Here is a 19,525-nt window from a genome sequence, read left to right on the forward strand (position 1 = left end):
TATTAGGCTGGACATTAACACAAACAGGAAGGTAAGAAATAGCTGTATTATTATATTCACTGAGACTTGGCTAAATTGAAATATCAGCGACCAAGCTGTTGGAATAGACAATTTTTCCTTATTCTGACCAGACAGGTTACAGACTCTGTGGCAAAACAAAAGGTGGGGGAGTTTGCATATATGGCAATAACAGATGGTGTGAAAACAATGATGTAGTTACTAGCCATTGCTCAGCTGACATTAAGTACCTTACAATTAAATGTCCATTCTACTTGCCCAGAGAGTTTTCAGTTATCTTTATAACTGCAGTTTATATACCTCCGAGTGCAAACACTAATGAAGCACTCGCCAGCCTATACCAGTTAGCATGTGATCTGCAAAACAAGAAACCAGAGTGTATCAGCATTTTACCTGGGGATTTCAATCAGGGAAAACTGTGCTACCAAACTACCAATAATATGTAAACTTCTCTATAAGAGGTGAAAACACACTTGATCAAGTGTACTCAAGTATCAAACAGGCATTCAAAGCAGTCCCTCACCCCCATCTTGGTAGTGCAGATCGCATTTCTATCCTGCTTATGCCGACCTACACACCAATGCTAGTAGGGGGGAAACCTTTAAGGAAGCACATAAGGATCTGGCCTGAAAGTGCTGTCTTGGCTCTCTCTGCAAGACTGCTTTGAATGCACTGACTGGAATCTGTTTAAAGGGACTGCCACCATAAATCAATGTATTAATTTGGATGAGCACATTGAAACGGTTGTGGGATACATCACAAAATGTATTGAAGATGTCACTACCCTGAAGGATATAACTATCAGAGCCAACCAAAAACCCTGGCTCACCAATGAGGTATACGAGAGCAAGTAATGCTGCCTTTAAGGCTGGAGACAGAGATGCTTTGAAAAAGACCAGGGCTAACTTGAACAAAGGTGTGAGAGTAGCAAAAACGAGCCTATAGTCTAAAAACACAGAGACACCGCTCTAACCAGAAATATCCCAGACAGCTGTGGAGAGGGATCCAAAACATCACAGACTATAAGCCACCATCCACCCAATGTGATGATAACCCAGACTTTTTAAACAAGCTAAACATCTGCTTCAGCAGATTTGAAGAATCGAATATAACCAGAGAGAATACCCACAAATGAAGATGCCACATTGCTATTCGTCAGCCTGGAAGAAGTACTCAAGAACCTATGTAGTGTTCACCCAGGCAAAACAACTGGTCTGGATATAATCCCAGAGAAGCTACATAAAAACTGTGCTGATCAGCTGGCAGCAGTCTTCACAGACATTTTCAATGTATCTCTCAGCCATGAAAAAGTGCTCAAACGCTTTAAGACCACTAACATCATCCCCCTGCCCAAGAAATCATCACGAGCATCATTAAATGATTACTGGCCAATTGCACTTACCTCAGTAGTGATGAAGTGTTTCAAAAAATTAGTCAAGGATCATATAACGTCCTGCCTGCCTGCTACATTTGATCCTTTACAATTTGCTTATAGGCCAAATCATTTTACTGCAGATGCCGTAGCCTTAACACTTCATTAAACCTTGGACCACTTGGAAAATAAGGACTGTAATGTACGTATGCTGTTCATAGACTTCAGCTCAGCTATCAACACGGTTATTCCACAACAACTGCTGTCTAAACTGAGAAAACTGGGCATGAAAAACACAGTATGCAACTGGAGCCTCTACTTCCTAATTGAAAGGCCACAAATAGTTCGAGCTGGAAAGCATCACTTAAAAAGCATCATCCTAAACACGGGGGTCTTACAAGGTTGTGTACTCAGTCCACTTCTTTTCACAGTTCTAACACATGACTACACAGCTATGCATCAGTCATATAGAATCATCAAATTTGCAGATGACACCACAGTAATTGGCCTCATCAAGAAGGAAGACAAGGGGGCCTACAGAGAAGTGAACCAACTCGTTCATTGGTGCACTGACAACAACTTAGCACTAAATGTTGGGAAAACCAAGGAAGTCCTCATTGATTTTTAGAAAGAAGAAAAAGCCACACACCCCTGTCATCATCAGTGGTGCCACAGTGGAAAGAGTAAATAGAACCAAATTCCTAGGAGTACATATCTTGCAAGACCTAAGTTGGGGCACAAACACTTCCTACTTTATAATGAGAGCCCAACAACATCTCCACTTCCTTAGGAAACTTCATAGAGCTAACCCCCCACACACACACAGGTCCTACTCACCTTCTACAGAGCCATGATTGAGAGTGTACTGACAAGCAACATTGTTGTCTGGTATGGAAATTGCTGTCAACCTGATTGGAAGGCACTGGATAAAATTGTTATAAACAGGCCACAAAAGTCATTGGCTCCAACCTTCAATCCCTACAGGACATATATTCGAACAGATGCAATTGCAGAGTCCAAAAACTATTGAGGGATATACACCATCCGGCTCATGGACTGTTCAAACTCCTGCCAACAAGGAAGCGCTATAGAAGCATTAGATGCAGGACATCCAGATTCCGTAACAGCTTCTTCCCACATGCTGTCAGACTACTGAATAACAAACCCATAGCCTAATGCGCTACGTGTAAAACATTTGTATGCAATATGTCATTGTTGTTTACATAAACTCTGATTAGCTCACTTCATGTGGCTGTCTGTACCAGGAAAACTGTGAACTGTAAATTTATGGTATATATTGGTGATGGGTAAGTTTACATATGTGCCTCTCGTATTTATTATAGTACTGTTTTTTTTGCATATCCTTATATTTCTACTGAGTCTATTCCTGCTGTTGCATTTGTTGTGTTTCTGATGTAAATAGAGCTTTCAAATTTTTCTTACTTTTACTTTTTTTGGATCTTTTATTTTTTTTTTAATTTGTATTTAAACTGCGGTGGTGGTGCTGCGGTAGCGTTGTCGCCTCACAGTAAGACGTTGTCCTGTTCGATTCTCCGCTAGAGCGTCTTATGTGTGGAGACATGCGTGAATGGGCGTACCTTCATTGAAGGTTGTGCGTCAGGGCCTGCAACTCGGCACGTAAAAATCTACTGCCAATCATTAGCGGACCGGAGTTAGCTGTGGCGACCCCTAACCGGGAAAAGCTGAAAGACACAACAACAACAACAAGATAGTTAAAATGTTTTATTCATTTAGTCTGTCTTTCTGTAAATTGTCATTCATATGGTACAAGCCTGAGTATTGAAATTTCGTGCAGGGATGCACACTTTTTCCTTTGTGTTGATCTGTATCAACATATATAAAGTTTACTGTGACTTGACTTGACTTTGACTAGAGGTTGTAATTATAGGAAACAACTTGAAAGGAGAGAATTGTGGCAATTAATGCTGCAGGCTAACAAATCTTTAGTTATTAATGGAACCATAAGTATTAAATGTTTTTAGGTAATTAAACTGATTTTTTTTTTAAGTGTTATTTTTTTATTTTAGGGTTAGATTGTTTTATAATTGGTTGTTTAATTAATGTTAATTGTTACAATTGTTTGGGATAAAACTCCATGGTATGGTAGCAGTATTCATTCTGAAGAAGTCCAGCGATGGATGAAAGTGCTAAATAAATTTTCCTCTCCTTGAATGGGATCTTGTGAAAGTGATTTTGTTTGAGTTTGTTGTTTTTTCACCTTGACTGCATTAATCCTTTTTTAATTGTACCTGAACAGTGGCTGTTTGTCAGCTTTTTTTGTAATTTTAATATTGGTATTATGTGTGAGGCAGCCTAATGGTCATTAGTCTACAAATTCTTTAGGTGCTATAACTTGGGCATAACTTCTACAACCTTGAACATGGAATCTTAACATAAAATTTCTAAGTTAGTATGTTACTTTTTATAAGAATATCACTCTAACTACTGTGCAGAGCTTAGAATATATAATTCTATTTTACTGTGAATTTATGCAGTTACTCTGGAGCTTTTCTCCTTGGGTCTCCACTGAAAATGGGCTTCTGGCCCAGTTGGGCCAATCCAGTTAACAAATGTCAGTTAAATAAGTAAGTAGACACCTGTCTTTGAGCTGATTTTAAGAATTTGGAAAGGGCCCAGAGGTATTTTAAGAAACAAATAAGATCAGGAGTCTGTGCTATGCATACACATTTAACTTTAAATACCTACATAAATTCTCAGTTTGATATTGTTTATTCAGGGCTGAGTTTATCAGTGCTTCCATTAAAAGTGAAGTGAAATTTCCTTTCGACCTGTTTTGTTTGTAAACTTGAATGGTTTAAGAATAAGGAATAGAGACAAACAAGTTTCTAAAACTGGATATTGTACGCTAGAGTTTCATGTCATGCTTGTAGATTATTGTAATTCATATAACTATAGGAAAAGCAAAATTGATTAATGATGTTAAAAAAAAAAACTTTAAAAAATTTCAAAATGCTGAAATCTTAAGTTCAACCCTAAGCATGAATGACACAAAAACTATCATCATTCTCTGCTGTTATATTCCCCCAAGTAATAACTCTCCCATCATTGAAGAAATGTTACAATGGGCCACAGATAATCTCCCCCAAGAAACCATCTTACTAGGTGACCTGAACACTGATTGGTCAGCCTGTACCTCTGACAACCCCCACTAACCATATTAATCTTTACAATTTTACCCAACTTGTCCAAGAACCCACTAGAATCGACAAAAAAAAAAAAAAAAAAAACACACACTCTATTCTAGATTAAACACTAGCTAACTGCCCCAAACAAAACTATCAGACATGCCTTCCTGATGGTCTTGGTGACCATCTCCCCACCTTCCTCCTGTGGAAACGTACCAACATAGACAAAACCCATTATTTTTAGACAAGTCAGAGATGATTGTAAACTAAATATACAAGAACTAAATAGTATTCTAAAACATAGTAACTGGAAACCACTACAAACCCTAAATATAGACCAAGCCGTTGACTACTTCAACAATATTTTCATCAATATCCTTTATAGACTCGCACCAATTAGGAAAATGAGAGCCAATTCAAACTATGCACCGTGGCTAACTAGGGAAACTAGAGCCCTTCTAAAGTTAAGGGATAAGGCTTAGAGAATTTGGAAGAAATACAATACTAGCCTAGCCAAACACAGTTACCTACAACTTAGAAATCAGGCCAAGAGAAAAACTAAACTCTAGACAAAATTACTTCCTCAGTATCCAAAACAAACATTCAAAAGATCCCCAAAAGTTTTGGCATGCCATTAACTCTCTCCTAAAACCAGACAAAACTACCACTCCCACTCATAACTCCACGAATGACGATAAGGGCATAGCCTCCCACTTCACAGAATCCATCTTAATACTATCCTCCCAACTTTCCAAACACAGCCCTACATATAACCCAACCAAATGCCCTGACAACATCCCATTCTTTACGCTCTCACCCGTTCCCACTTCAACAATTAAAAAAACATCTCCTAAAACTGAAACCTGCCACCCTTGCTGCTGACAATCTACCAGCCAACTTCTAAAAATAGCTGCTGAATCCTTATCCTACCCTATTTCTATTCTTATCAATCACTCCATACAAGAAGCATATGTCCCACAGCTATGGAAGGTATCATACATTATTCCACTACATAAAGGCGGAAACTCGTATGAATACTCAGATTATTGCCCCATTGCCATTCTATCCCCTTATCTAAAATACTAGAGAAATGTATACATTCTCAGGTAACCATTCCTAAATTCACACCATCTCCTTTCTCCCCTACAGCATGGCTTCCAACAACACCATAGCACAACCACCGCTCTGCTCTCTTTCACCATTCTGATCAACCAACATGGAAATAATAATAGCTTTGTATCTGCAATATTTCTAGACCTCTCCGAAGCATTTGACATGGTTTCACATTCCTTACTACTAGACACCCTGCCATCCCTATTCTTTGCCCCTTCCGCTATAGCCTGGTTTAAAAGCTATCTGTCAAATAGGCAACAATCTGTCCAATGGCAAAGTGTACTATCCCCCTTACTCCCAACTACCATAGGTGTACCACAAGGCTTCATATTCAGCCTACTTCTTTTCTCCATATTTACCAATAATCTCCATACCACCACAGCATGCTTCACTTATACAATACGCTGATGATTCAACTCTTATCTGTTCAACTCCATCACTTCCCACCCTACAACAACTTACCCAGGAATCTTTTAGCTCTGTGGAAAGTTGGATCGCTCAGATCCAACTTATCCTAAACCCTAATAAATCCAAATTACTACTTTTCACCCCCAACAAAACAATTTTCACCCCTCTATCCTTCACTATCTCCTCCAAAAATGGCACTATTATCTCTCCCTTTGAGCATACCAAACTCCTAGGAGTTGAAATTGATAAAAATCTACATTTTGACATCCACATTTCACAAACTATCAAAAACTCCATAAAAAATGGGAACACTGTATAGGCACAGGAAATCCCTCTCGAAACAAGCACAGATTACCCTAGCCCAAACTCACCTCTTGTCTAACCTGATGTATGCTGCTCCTATTCTTACCCAGCTTAGAAAACTTGACCTTGCTAGACTCGAATCATGTTATAATAAAATCGCCAAGTTTGTAAACAACTCCACCTTTAGAACCCACCATTGCCAGGCTCTATGGGAACTGCAATGGCTGGAACTTCCCCAGCTACTAACCTATCACCAATTAATCATTGCCTACAGTGTGGTAACACATCCAGAAAAAAAACCCTGCAATAGGCCAACTTCTCACCCACTATAATACAAATTGTCCTGTCCGATCTTCCGACAAACCCCTCCTCTGTATCTCTAGGGCTAACAGTACTGCAGGAAAAGCAATGTTCTCCCACTCCATAGCTAGAACCTGGAATAATCTCCCTCCTGCTCTGATTTCTGCCCCTACCTCTTCTCACTTTAAAAACTCACTTAGAACACACTTAAAGAATAAGTGGCTATGCCCATGTATTACATAAGTCCTCAAATTATTTCACTTGTATACCTCACTTCCTAATATACCTACTGTAATGTATATTACAGTCTAGGTCCTCTCCTAATGCTGATTGAATTTGTATACTTATTCTGGTATTAACCATGTGTAACTATTTTTTCCTGTATATATAGGTCTTGTTATGTCTTCTGCTGTATACTGTATTTAAATATATTGTTTGAAAATGCTGTGTATACTGTATTTTAACATAATGTGTAAAATTGTACTTATTGTGGAGCTTTTCTAACCGGGCCTCTGCTGAAAATGGACCTGTGTCCAGTCAGACCATCTCGGTTAACAAATGTAAAATTAAATAAAAATAAGTAAAATAAATAAAACTTGGATTCTGTAGCAGAGGATCTTGCGTTCAAGATCAGTAACTAAAGGATACAATATCCACAGTAACTTGCTTTTGAGATTCAGAGCACGTGGTCCAAGTACATTAGAACTTTGTAAAAGAGCTGTGAATTCCTGAAGGCACAGCAAGTTTATGGTCCCAGTACATGGGATATAATGCAGTTGTAAATGACAGTACACTGCAAAGTCACCACAAATCCCTGGTATTTCAATAAATGAATTGCCTCAACAGAAGAGAAAGGAGGATTGACTGCAGACATTTTGCTGGGTGGGCTTTTCATGTGCTAAACACAAGAAGCAGAGATATATTTAAATATTTATATATATTGTGAGGTTTCACTTCAGCTTCAGCATACACATAAACATTCATAGTGAGGAAGTTGTGGGGTGGACGATATACTCTGGAAATAGGAAATGTGTCGCTGTCCTTTAAAGTATGAATTATGACTATAAACAGATGCTCTGGAGTCAGAGGGGGAACAACATCTTTTTCCGTGCCATAATTTATGATGAGTTACTGAAATAGGATATAAATTTTAGACAAATTTTAGTCTAAAATTGAACAGATGTGTTTTTTTTCCAGTAAACATCTTTATTAAATTATCACATATGAATAATCTTACATTTATATAGATGAAAAACAAACATTGACACTACTTTAGTTGTAAACATTATACATCACAGACACCATTGAAACAACTGTAGTTGCAAACATTATACATCAGTTATGCTCTTTCCAGTCATTGTCAGTTAAGCATTTTATGGCTCATTCAAATCCTGCCTCTTAAACCTTGTTCCTTCTCTGCATATATTGTTCCTACAGTTCCCATTTTTTCTTACGTAGTTTGCTCCATCCCTTTTCTAAAGATCCCAATTCCAGTTTTATCTCTGTTACTATCTTCACTACTTCTAGTAAAGTTGGTCTAGACTTTGATTTCCATTTTTTAGTAATTGCTTTTAGGCAACCACCGTAATTAGACTCAAAAAGGCTTTACTATGTCTAGGCAATTCCGATTCTGTATCATAACTCAAAAAAAATCATCTCCCCAGTCAATCCAATCTGCTCACCCAGCATTCCCGGCAGAGCGGTCCAGAAGGGAATCTCCAAAGTCCGCCAGCTCACTACACTCCCAAAAAATTTTTCCAACCACCTCTTTCTTCATAGGCGTTTACTAGGCTAACGATCACAAGGGCCTTTTAAAGCCTAGCCATGCATCCCAAATCTCTGCCTGTCAAACATCCAACATTTGCTGTTCACCTCAGGAAAAATTCTTTGGGGTCTACTTTGGGTATAAAAATGCATATGTGAACACTTCCAGGCAAATATCCTAAATATTCTAGATTTTGTTCCATATTTGGGAGATATACATATATCCCCTCATTGTCTGTTTGTGAATTGCTTATCCAATCTCTCTTCCCAATCCTTTCTAAGCCCCTCTGATTGATTCTTATAATTGTCACGCAGTATTTTATATGCTCTACTAATTATTCCTTTTTTAATGGCAGCTTCTGTTCTAGATTGTATTAAAAACTCTACCAGTGATGGTCTTTCATTTAGGACCCCCTGTTTCTTTCTCTTTGCCAATACTCCGATATCAATCCTTGATAGGGAAAGTAATCTCTAACCTGCAGTCAAAATAAATTCTTGGCCTCTTCTCATTCTATTACCTTTCCCTTTCTAGTTATTTACTCCCAATATCTGGGTTCCTTTGCCAGTTTTCTCCATTAAATTCCAGCCCCCTCTTGTCTACTATCTGTATCCCTAACCACAGTCATCCCTATTGGTAGAATCTCTTTTCTGTATTCTTGTGCTGGTTTAGTTCTTAGAATACTCTCTGCTATTTTATGAATATAATACTCTGCATGATTTTTGTTGTTCTCCTTGATTTTTGTTGTTCTCCTTAAGAGTCTGCATCCAAAATCCCAGTCTTGACCTTATTTCTTGAGCTTCTCCCCGTACCATCATCATTTCTTTCCACTTTGAATTATAGTTTTTCTGCTTGTGCTGTGTATAACAGCTTTAACCGTGTTGCTCTGTAATACCCCCCTCAAACTGGGTAATCCTAGTTCGCCTTGTTCTATTGGAAGAATCTGCTTATCCCACTTGACTCTTGCTGTCTTCCCTTCCCAGATAAAATCCTTCATATCTTTTTTAATTGCTATCCACAGCTTCTCCTTTGGTTGATAAAAGTATGCTTGACCTGTGTATAAGACTAAACGGACTAAAAACATTTTAATTGCTTGTGTCTTAGTATCCATGTTTATATAACAAAGCTTCCAGTTTATCAATTTTTGTATTCTCATCTGTTTAGTCTCTTCCCACATATCATTAGCTGCCACAACAGAGTTATTTCTAATCCATACTCCTAAATACTTCATTTTATCATGTCCCCATAAATATGGATATTGTTGGACCAATTCATGTGTGGGTGCATAATCTACTTCTGTTACCTTTGTTTTACCTTCATTCATTTTGTATCCCGAGAAGATTTGAAACGGTCTTAAAATGTACCACAACACTGTAATGTCCCTTTTTGGTTTTGTCATGTATAAAATAACATCATTTGCAAACAGAGCCAGCTTTTCCTGACTACCATACCAATTATATCCTTGAATTTCTGAGTCCCTTATTTTCTTTTCCAATGGTTCAAATATAATGCAAACAGCAAAGGGGAAAGTGGACAACCCAGCCGGGTCTATATTATGTTATCGAATGATTAGGTGATTGAACACGTAAACATCGACTACGTAATATCGAAAGCAAAAAAACAGTGAACGACCAGTTTAACGCAGGGAAAGATTTCTCTTGGCCGTTCGCTGGATTTTGCCATTTTCACCACTGTGGAGCGATCTCAGAGTTGGTATATTTAGTTTTTTTTGTGGCTGGTGGCAATGTTTCCCGGCGGCGTTCGCTATTTTGCAGTTCAATATTATGTGGTCGATGTTTAGGTGTTTGATCACCTAATCATTCGATCACGTAATATAGACCCACCCTGCCTGGTTCCTCTACTCAAGCAGAAGTTATCAGAATAGATGCCACCCACTTTAATTTTCGCCCCAATCCCTCATATATACTCCTAATCGACCTTATAATTGTATCAGGGAAAGCAAATGCTTCCATTGCCCTGCTCATGAAGTCTCAGTCTACTCTGTCAAATGCTTTCTCTGCAGCAAGACGCATCAATAAGAGTGGTATGTTTTTACATTCTGTTTCCCTCTGGATCATCAGTGTTCTGTTAATATTGTCAAATGTTTGCCTCCCCTCCACAAAACCACACTGATCCATATCTGTCAATTTTGGTTTCACTTTTGCCATTTTTTTAGCCGTTATAGACATAAACACTTTATAATCATGGTTTTAGTATTGAAATGGGCCTATATTTGAACAGATGTATTTTTGACTAAAACCTAGTTCTGAGTTCTCTTGATTAATTGTGCATCTGTGATGCCTTGTGCATTTTTCAATGAAAACCCCAAGGAAAAGTTGTCTATATCAGTAAAAGAATCAAAACCAGAATCCAGATGTAGGCCATCGTGGCTGTTGGGATTCTCTGTAACAAAAAGGTTGATGAGATTTTGCTTTGGTATTTGTGCCCCGTGCAAGGCAGGATCATTAGAAGTGAGAAACTAGTGACAGTTTCGGTTCTACAGTGGATTCATAGCGGTCTTTTAGTCTGGTACTAACAAGATCATGTATACTTTGTGAGCTGTTCACTGACAACTGATGGCCTATGCTATGGTCAATGGCCAGCGCTTTAGATAACAAGGAGAATAATAGTTATCTTTGTCTTTAAGTTTAAGCAGGTCATTATGTGTCTTAAATAGTACTGTTTAAGTGGTGTACTTAGATGTAAGCATGCTTTTGATTAAACATTATTCCATCATTTATGGTAATTTATTTTTAGCATCAAGCTGTATATGGAAAGGTACCCTCCTATAAGCAGTAGTCCGGAGAACAATGGGTGTTGGCACAGACAATTTACAGGTGAGCTGTCTCGAACTTTGGTCCAGGCTTATGACTGAAGGTGGAGCAGTTGTAAAAATAGTGTCAGAAAAGCACTTAGATCAAATTAAACTTTTAGTGTATTGGTTTAGATTGACACGTGTGTGTAAAATATTTATTTGTAGTGTTGACTTGTTTATGGGCTTCAGATAATTTCTTGTTTTTTTTTTTCTTTAGGAGTTTGATCATTTCTTGGCTGCAAAGTTTTCAACAGTAAAGCGATATGGTTGTGAGGGAGCAGAGAGCATTATGGGATTTTTCCATGAATTATTGCAGATGCTTGTGTTCAGCGGAGCTTCAGATGTAATAATTGGAATACCTCACCGCGGACGACTTAACCTCCTTACAGGTCTCCTTCATTTTCCACCTGAGGTATGGAAATATTCAGTCTTGTAGACTGTGCCCATTCCTGGTATGTATAAAGTAAGTACGTTTAAGAGCTAAAGTGGATTTATTTTCAGTTGCTGAAATCTTTAGTTTTTCATTGGTTCATATGTATAACCTAGGGCAGCAGTGCAAATGTGCCATTTCCTTATTATGTTATAGAGGTAATAATCTAAGTATGTTGGATGTAGGCACTGTCTTGACAGGCATTTGTCTTATCTTACAGATTTATGAAATGATGTTCATTGCAGTTGTTTCATAGGGAGAACAATTTAACTAATACATTACTGAAATGAAATTCTGGAGGTGTGGATTTTGCACACCATCTAATGTTCATCATGAGGATAATTGTTGCACAGTGTACAGAAATGCATAGAATTTTAACAGAAGTGAATGCCAGTCCCTGACATGAACTTTTTCAGTGTTTAGACATTCCTTTGGGCATTTGAACATATTGGTAGCAGGCTCTAGTTATGGACATTTGGAGGAACCAGAAGAAAATGCATTACATTGCTTGTTCTATGCTTTCTATCTGCCACTCAAAGTAAACAATCTTGTTCTCTTTGGTTTGCTGGTTTCATCATTGTTCCTAGGCTTCAATGATGAGGATGCCTGTTTTTAAGTATTGATCTGAAGATGTTCTTCATGTTTCACTGTTGCAGTCATTAGACTTGGTTTATCTGCTTGCAGGTAACCCTCAGTCAGCCTGATTAGCAAAGTCTTGGGTCTTGCGTTGGTTGCTGTCCTTTTTCCATGACGTCAGGTCGTCAGGGGTATAAAATATGCAGCCGACGCCATTACATCAGTCTTTCTTGCTGTGCGGTGTCCGAAGCAGAAGCAGCTTGCAAGTGCCGGTTGGCTGACTCCTGAAATTTTTGCTTTCGAGTTTCTGAACCGAAGTCTTCAACCAAAGCTAAGTACCCAGTTGGGGAAACTTTTTCTAGCTCCTTACCGATGTCAGTAAAAGTTAATAATTGCATTACTTGTGGAAAGCAAATACCTCATAAAGATTTTCATTCGTACTGTATTCCTTGCCTAGGCCCTGACCACGACGTTCATTGCTGTCGGTTTTGTGCTTCATTTAATCAGCGCACTATCCTTCGTCGATATATTTTCACCTCTAAATATTTTGGTTCTCGGTTTAATTATCCAGAAATGTCATCGGTTAGCCATTTGATTACCGGGATTCCGAAAAAACGCAAAGATAAAGACAGAGACAGGCCACTGAGGTCCAAAACTGCTGACGACGCTTCTCCTAAGCCAGTCGCCAGTTCACCAGTACTCAGTGAGGTGCTTTCACAGCCCCTGATACTCGCTACTTCTGATTCGCAGGCCTCTACTGAGACCCATTCGGAGTCCGGTATGCCATGAGATGCTTCAACTGTGGAACCCGCGGATGTCTCTACCTTGGATGGGTCTGGAGCTGCTGTGCAGGCACTGGCTTCTGAAGGTGTATTCAGGCCTATGGACTTGCATATTAAACCCGATGCCTCCTTCTTCACTTGGGCCTAAATCTCGAACCATGCCTAAAAAACCAATGCCCAGGCCTCTATGCCTAAAAAACAAATGATAAGAATGACTGAAGATCTGCGAGGCCTAGAACTGAAGTTGTTTATGAATCTTCTGACCAGGATTCTGTTTTTTCTGATTCTTCTGATGATTTGGATTTGCCTTTATCTACTTGAGGATTCTGATGCAGAGGAATCTATTCCCTCTGCTTTCCCTCCAGAGGATTTCTCTTTTGGTGAAACCTTACATACTCTGAGAGCATTTCCACTAGGAAAGCCAGGATTTTTCTGATTCAGAAAAGAGGCTCAGGGATTTCTTACTCCTGTCTCAGCATAGGCCTTTAGCTATCCCTCCTGTACTAGACATTGTTGATGATGCTTTTTTGGAATCTAGTTTGGCCCCTGATTCCTTGCCTCCTGCTCACAGAAAATATGACAGATGCTACAGTGTCCCTGAGTCACACAAGTTCCTTTTTAAAAATTCTATTGCGGATCCAGAATCTATTTCTCAGGGGCCCAAGGGCATTAAGGCTTCTACTGCTAAAAATCCTACCCCTTCTGATAGAGACTCCAGGGCGCCTTTTAGCTGGGATAAGAAGGTTTACACTTCTGCGACCTTGGCTATTAGGGCTTTAAACTGACAGTTTTATATGTTAAAGTATCAGCAACATGTTATTGGATTGCTTAAACAAAAAATGATGTTGAATCCTGATTGTGTGGAAAATAAAGAATTACAGGATATAATGCATTCTGCTGAACAAGTTGGAAAACATACTTTGCACTGTGGTTTTGATTCATTAGAGGCCTCTTGCAGGGCTGCTCTTACTGGGTCTGTGCTCAGAAGGCATGCTTGGCTTAAGGAGGAATCTTTACCTGATCATGTTAAAGCTAAATTGTTGGATCCTCCCTTAAATCAGGACCGCCTGTTTGGCAACAAGGCTGAGGAAGTTCTTAAAAAGATGGAAGATAAAGCTAAATCTATGCAAACTGTTAAAGATTTCTTACAAGTTCAGCCTCCTAGATTTAGTAGGCACTGGCCCTCTAAAAAATTGGTCCTTTCCAGCCCCTTCCAGATCTTCTCAAGCCAAACCCAGACACAGCAGGAACCCCAAGTTTCAGTCCCAGGGAACACACAGGACTAAGCAGTGGGGGGCCTCCACTTCCAAATCTGGGAGTAATAAGACTCCCCCTATGGTAAACTGTCCCAATGACTTCCTTTTCAAATTTCCAAGCACTTATCAACTGACTGCCCCTTTGGTGGGAAAGATAGCTCTTCATGCTAAGAACTGGGAGCTCATTACCCAGGACAAATGGGTTTTAAATATAGTGTCCCAGAGATACAGATTTCACTTCCACACGTTGCCAACACCAAACGGGTGGCTGGACCTACTCCCAAACCAGTAGGAAGAGACCCAAAAACAAGTGCTTTCTCTCTTAAGCATGGGGGATATTCAGTTGGTACCAGAAGAGGAAAAGGGACAAGGTTTCTACTCAAGACTTTTCCTGGTACCCAGAAAAAACAATTCATGGCGTCCTATCTTGGACCTGTCTACTCTAAACACCTTTTTGGAGATTCCAAAATTCAAGATGCTGACTCTTTACCAGTTACTTCCTATGCTAGGCAAAGATGCCTGGTTGGCACCATTAGATTTAAAAGAAGCATACCTGCACATCCCAATCAGGAAATCTTGCAGAAGATACCTTTGCTTCAAAGCAGGCTACACACACTATCAGTTCTCTGCACTGCCATTTGGCTTATCTACTGCGCCCAGGGTATTCACAAAGTGCCTAGCTCCAGTTATTGCATTTTGCAGGCAAAGAAATATTCAAATATACCCACACCTGGACAATTGTCTAATTCAGGCAGAAAGCCAGGGCATGCTTTTGAATCACCTGGCCTTCGTACAAAGGGTTCTAACCTGTCTGGGGTACACCATAAACGAAAACAAATCTCACCTGGTACCCTGTCAACAAATTATAGTCCTGGGAGCAAGCTTGAATACAACTTCCCAGCTGGCTTACCTCATGCCAGAGAAACAAATTCATTTGACAACCTACTTAACAGGGTTTTTGTGGCCACTTGTTTTATCTGCAAGACAAATACTGCAAGCCTTGGGGTTCATGGTCTCTTGCATTCTTCTAATTCCATATGCAAGACTGCATATGAGGAAACTATAATGGTATCTAAAAAGCCTATGGTGTCAACATTCCCAGGATCTAGAAGCAATGATTCCTATCATACCTTGCCTACGCCTAGAGTTTCTTTGGTGGGCAGAGGCCTGCCACCAAAACAAGGGACTACCTTTCACATCCCCCCTGCTGCCCAAACCCTAACAACAGACACATCAGACTATGCATGGGGTCTCACCTGGCAGGGAAGTACATTCAGGGCAAATGGAATCCAAGTCATATGCACCTGCATATCAATCAAAAAAATGTTAGCTGTGCAGAATGCTCTGACAGCCTTCAAGGACCACATTCTTCCAGGACAACTAATGGTAAAGACGGACAACACCACTGTTACGTGGTACATAAACAGGTAAGGGGGTACACTTTGTTACCCCCTTTACAGACTAGCCATGGCATTGTGGAGCACAGCCTTGAGCTACCAACTGCACCTAAAGCTCAATTCCTGCCAGGAAAATTAAATACACTGGCAGACAGACTAAGCAGAAACCTCATTGACCCACACGAGTGGAAACTGGAGCCAAGGATTTTCAACACGTTGGCAAGCAAATGGGGGAGCCCAGATATAGAACTATTTGCCTCTCCCCAGAACTACCAGTTGGACAAATTTTGCACAGGGACTCCCCGCAAACAAGCCTGGAAAGTGGATGCACTGTCCTTCACCTGGAAAAACCTATCAGTCTATGCCTACCCCCCCCTCTGCCTCTGCTCTCCAAAGTACTTCTAAAAATCAAACAGGACAAACCAAGGATGATTTTGATTGCTCCAGACTGGCCGCTCCAACACTGGTACCCCCTCCTGCGCAGTGTGTCACGGTTATCCTCATGGCACCTGCCTCGGACTCCTTTTCTGTTGTCCCAGCAGGAGAACCAGATTCCGCACCCTCAGCTTCTAACACTGAACCTTGCAGCCTGGCTAATTATCTACTCTCTCCTTTACCATCGTTCAAAAACTGTGATGGATATCATTTTAGAGGCAAGGAGGCCTAGTGCTAGAAAATCTTAGGCTGAAAAATGGAAAAGATTCTGTGCCTGGAACCAATCTCAAGGGTTGAGCATAGCAGCGCCCAATTTACCTCAGATTTTCAATACTTAACCGAGATGCTTCACAAGGGCCTGTCTTTTTCCTCCATTAAAATACATGCCTCAGCCATTTCAGCTCATTAAAACACAGAACTTCCCCTCTTCTCTCATCCACTGCTCATGCAGTTCCTCAGAGGGGCCAAAAATTTGAAACGACCCAGGAGAGCTCCAACCCCTGCCTGGGACCTTAACTTTGTTTTGGAGAAACTCACTCTACCTCCTTTCCAGCCAGCTGCTACTGCGGACTTAAAATTTCTTTCTTGGAAAACAGCTTTCCTTTTAGCAATCACTTCAGCTAAAGGGTATCTGAATTATAGGCCCTGATGGCAGTGGAGCCTTTCATCATCTTTCATGTGGACAGGGTGTCCCTCAGAACCAATCCATCCTTAATGCCCAAGGTGGTATCATGTGTGGCTCTTAATCAGTCCATTCATTTGCCAACCTTCTTTCCCGATCCACAGAACAAATGGGAATGGATACTGCATTCCTTAGATGTGCACAGTCAACTTAGATTCTACTTAGATAGGACTAAATCTCAAAGGGAATTTGAACAACTGCTGGTGGCATTTGCTGCAGGGGCAGAGGGGAAGTCTATTTCAAAGCAAACCATTTCTAAATGGATAGGCCGCTGCATTCATTTCTGCTATAAGCTCCATGGAAAACCTATCCCCCATGGGATCAGACCTCACTCCACCAGGGCTGCATCTACCTCTACAGCCTTCCTCAGAGGCGTCCCTACCAGGGACATCCTAGAAGCTGCTACCTGGAGTTATGTACATACTTTAACCAAGCATTATCATTTGCCAATTTTTCTGTAAATCCAGAGCTGGCTTTGCCACTGCAGTCTTGCAGGGACTTATAGCTGGTCCTAATGCTATTTAAATTCCTCCTCCCAACCATAGCTTTGGGAATCTATCCAAATGTAATGACTGCAACAGTGAAACTTGAAAAATATAGTACAGTTGTGTACACATCATAAATGTAGATGTTAGAGTGTATTCACTGTTGCAGTCCTGGTTACCCTCCTTCCAGCCCCCTAACTTCTTTTGGTTATACCTCTACTTTCCTTTACTATGCTTAAAAACTTTTTGGTGTATTTGCTTTATTGTTGGAGTTATATCATTGTACTTTTATATTTAATTGCTTCCGATTTGGGGGGCATCTGACATCTCGGGCAAGAAAAACTGATGTAATGGTGTCGGCTCCATGTTTTATACCCCGACGACCTGACGTCATGGAAGAAGGGACAGCAACCGACACAGGACCCAAGATTTTGTTAATCATGCCAACTGAGGGCTACCTGCTAGCAGATAACCCAAATGTAATGACTGCAACAGTGAATACACTCGAACATCTACATTTATGATAAGTGTACACAACTGTACTTTGTTTTCATTTGCTCTTCAACCGGTGGGAATATGGATCTGGCACAGATCCGACTCAGCCGCATTATACGGCATCGGATTCAAGCTCCTTCCCTATCCATAATGCCCCTGTCTCCCTCCTCCCCCAGATCTCATTTGCCTCGCGTTCAGTTAGCATCGTAATCTGTTAGCTATGAGTTTCCTCTGGGTAATTGAAAGCTTTTCTGGTCTTTTTTCTTCTCTTTTTCATCTTTCTTATCTCTTCTTAGTTCTATACCCTACCCATGTCCTTTATATATATATAAAAAAAAAAACTTGCTCTTCTTTCCTGCTTTCCTGTTTGAGTTTCCATCTTCCATGGCTGAAACCCCTTAAGCTGGATTTTCAAAAATGCACAGTGTGTGGCCATAAGCTCCCCCTTTCTGATGGCCACACTCTGTGCATTGTATGTCTGGGAGTTCAGCACCTGGACACCTCCTGTTTGATCTGGCTTCAACCCGTGCGCAATGATTGACAAGAGGAACAAACTTATTCTGAGAGGTCTCATTCTTCTGAGGCCTCAGCCTCTATTTCCTCTGCCCCAGCCTCTGGGACTCGACCTCGTGCCAAGAAGGCCAGGGATGGGGACAAACATCACCACAAGGAGCGGGATAGGCCCAAAAAGTGGTTCCCCAACTGCACTTCTTTGGACCAGCACCAGGCCAAATCCTGCCTGGGTCCCAGCCCAAGTTTCCCTCGGCTCCAGTCGCCCCATTTCTCACCGGAGCCAGAGGTCTCTCAGGCCCGATCCCCCTTCTCGACATCTCCTCGGCACCACCCGCAGTCTTTCTAAAACCAAGGTGGACAGGATGATGCAGAAAATCATCCAGATCCAGATCCAGATGGGAGTCTTGCCTGCCCCTTCTCCCTCTGTGGCTGGGAGCATGCAGTCTGCCTTTCTCTCCCGATTGCTCTTTCTCTGATCCAACCCCAGGCTCCAGAGTCTTCAGGTCCGAGGTTTCTCGGCATCGAGGAGTCGGCCCTGGCGGTTCCAGGTACCTCAATGCTGACTATTGCCCTGAATGTCTCCGCTCTTACTGGTTCGGAGCCATCTGACTCTCTGAGCCTTAGTCTGCGTGCTGGATTCGAGGGGATGGTTTCAGCTTCAAACCCTTCAGAGTCGGCACTTCCACAGGGAGTCTCAGCACCTGGAGGCTCTGATCCAGCTACCCTGTCAACTCAGAGGGCGACGGATCCGATACTACTCCCAGCTTCGGGGATTCATTCTCCCTCTGCTTTTGACGTGGTGGATAGGGTTCTCTCGGCCTCTTTGAAACCCTTGACATTGTCCTCCTCGGAGTCCGTCCTGCCTCCCTCTTTTTCTGGACTGGAATCAGTCATCCTGTCCTCTCAGGGACAGCCTGCCACCTCTCTGCCCCAGGGAGTACTCTCCAGGGAACGGCCTGAGTTTTCCAAGCCCTCCCAAGAGAACCCGCCCCTAGGAGCTCCCTCAGAAACATATGTGCAAAAGGAGGCAGTTGGACTGCCTGCCGGAGTCCCTCACAGAAGGCATCGACTTGGAGGAAGGGGAGGGTTCCCCCTTGTCACCCCAAGATGTCATGGAGATTATACGCCAGCGGGGAGGGGGGGGTCTGTCCAAAAACCCAGCCCGAATGCTGTTCCTGGAGGCATTTGGTGCAGGACCCTCTACCTCCTGGGTGTG

The 19,525-nt window shown here is 41.2% G+C and overlaps 1 protein-coding gene across 1 annotated transcript in view; it reads left to right on the plus strand.

Annotated features, from left to right (window-relative positions):
* The window catches only part of DHTKD1 (dehydrogenase E1 and transketolase domain containing 1), a 948,838-nt gene that overhangs the window by 211,240 nt on the left and 718,073 nt on the right, over positions 1-19,525 (plus strand). The window contains exon 4 of the mRNA XM_044088312.1: positions 11,476-11,670. Coding sequence (XP_043944247.1) covers positions 11,476-11,670 — 195 coding nt within the window. The remainder of the gene's footprint in view (positions 1-11,475; positions 11,671-19,525) is intronic.

The sequence above is a fragment of the Protopterus annectens genome, chromosome 11.part0 (genome assembly GCF_019279795.1).
Source record: "Protopterus annectens isolate FY-2018-M chromosome 11.part0, PAN1.0, whole genome shotgun sequence".
In the NCBI taxonomy this organism is placed as follows: Eukaryota; Metazoa; Chordata; order Ceratodontiformes; family Protopteridae; genus Protopterus; species Protopterus annectens.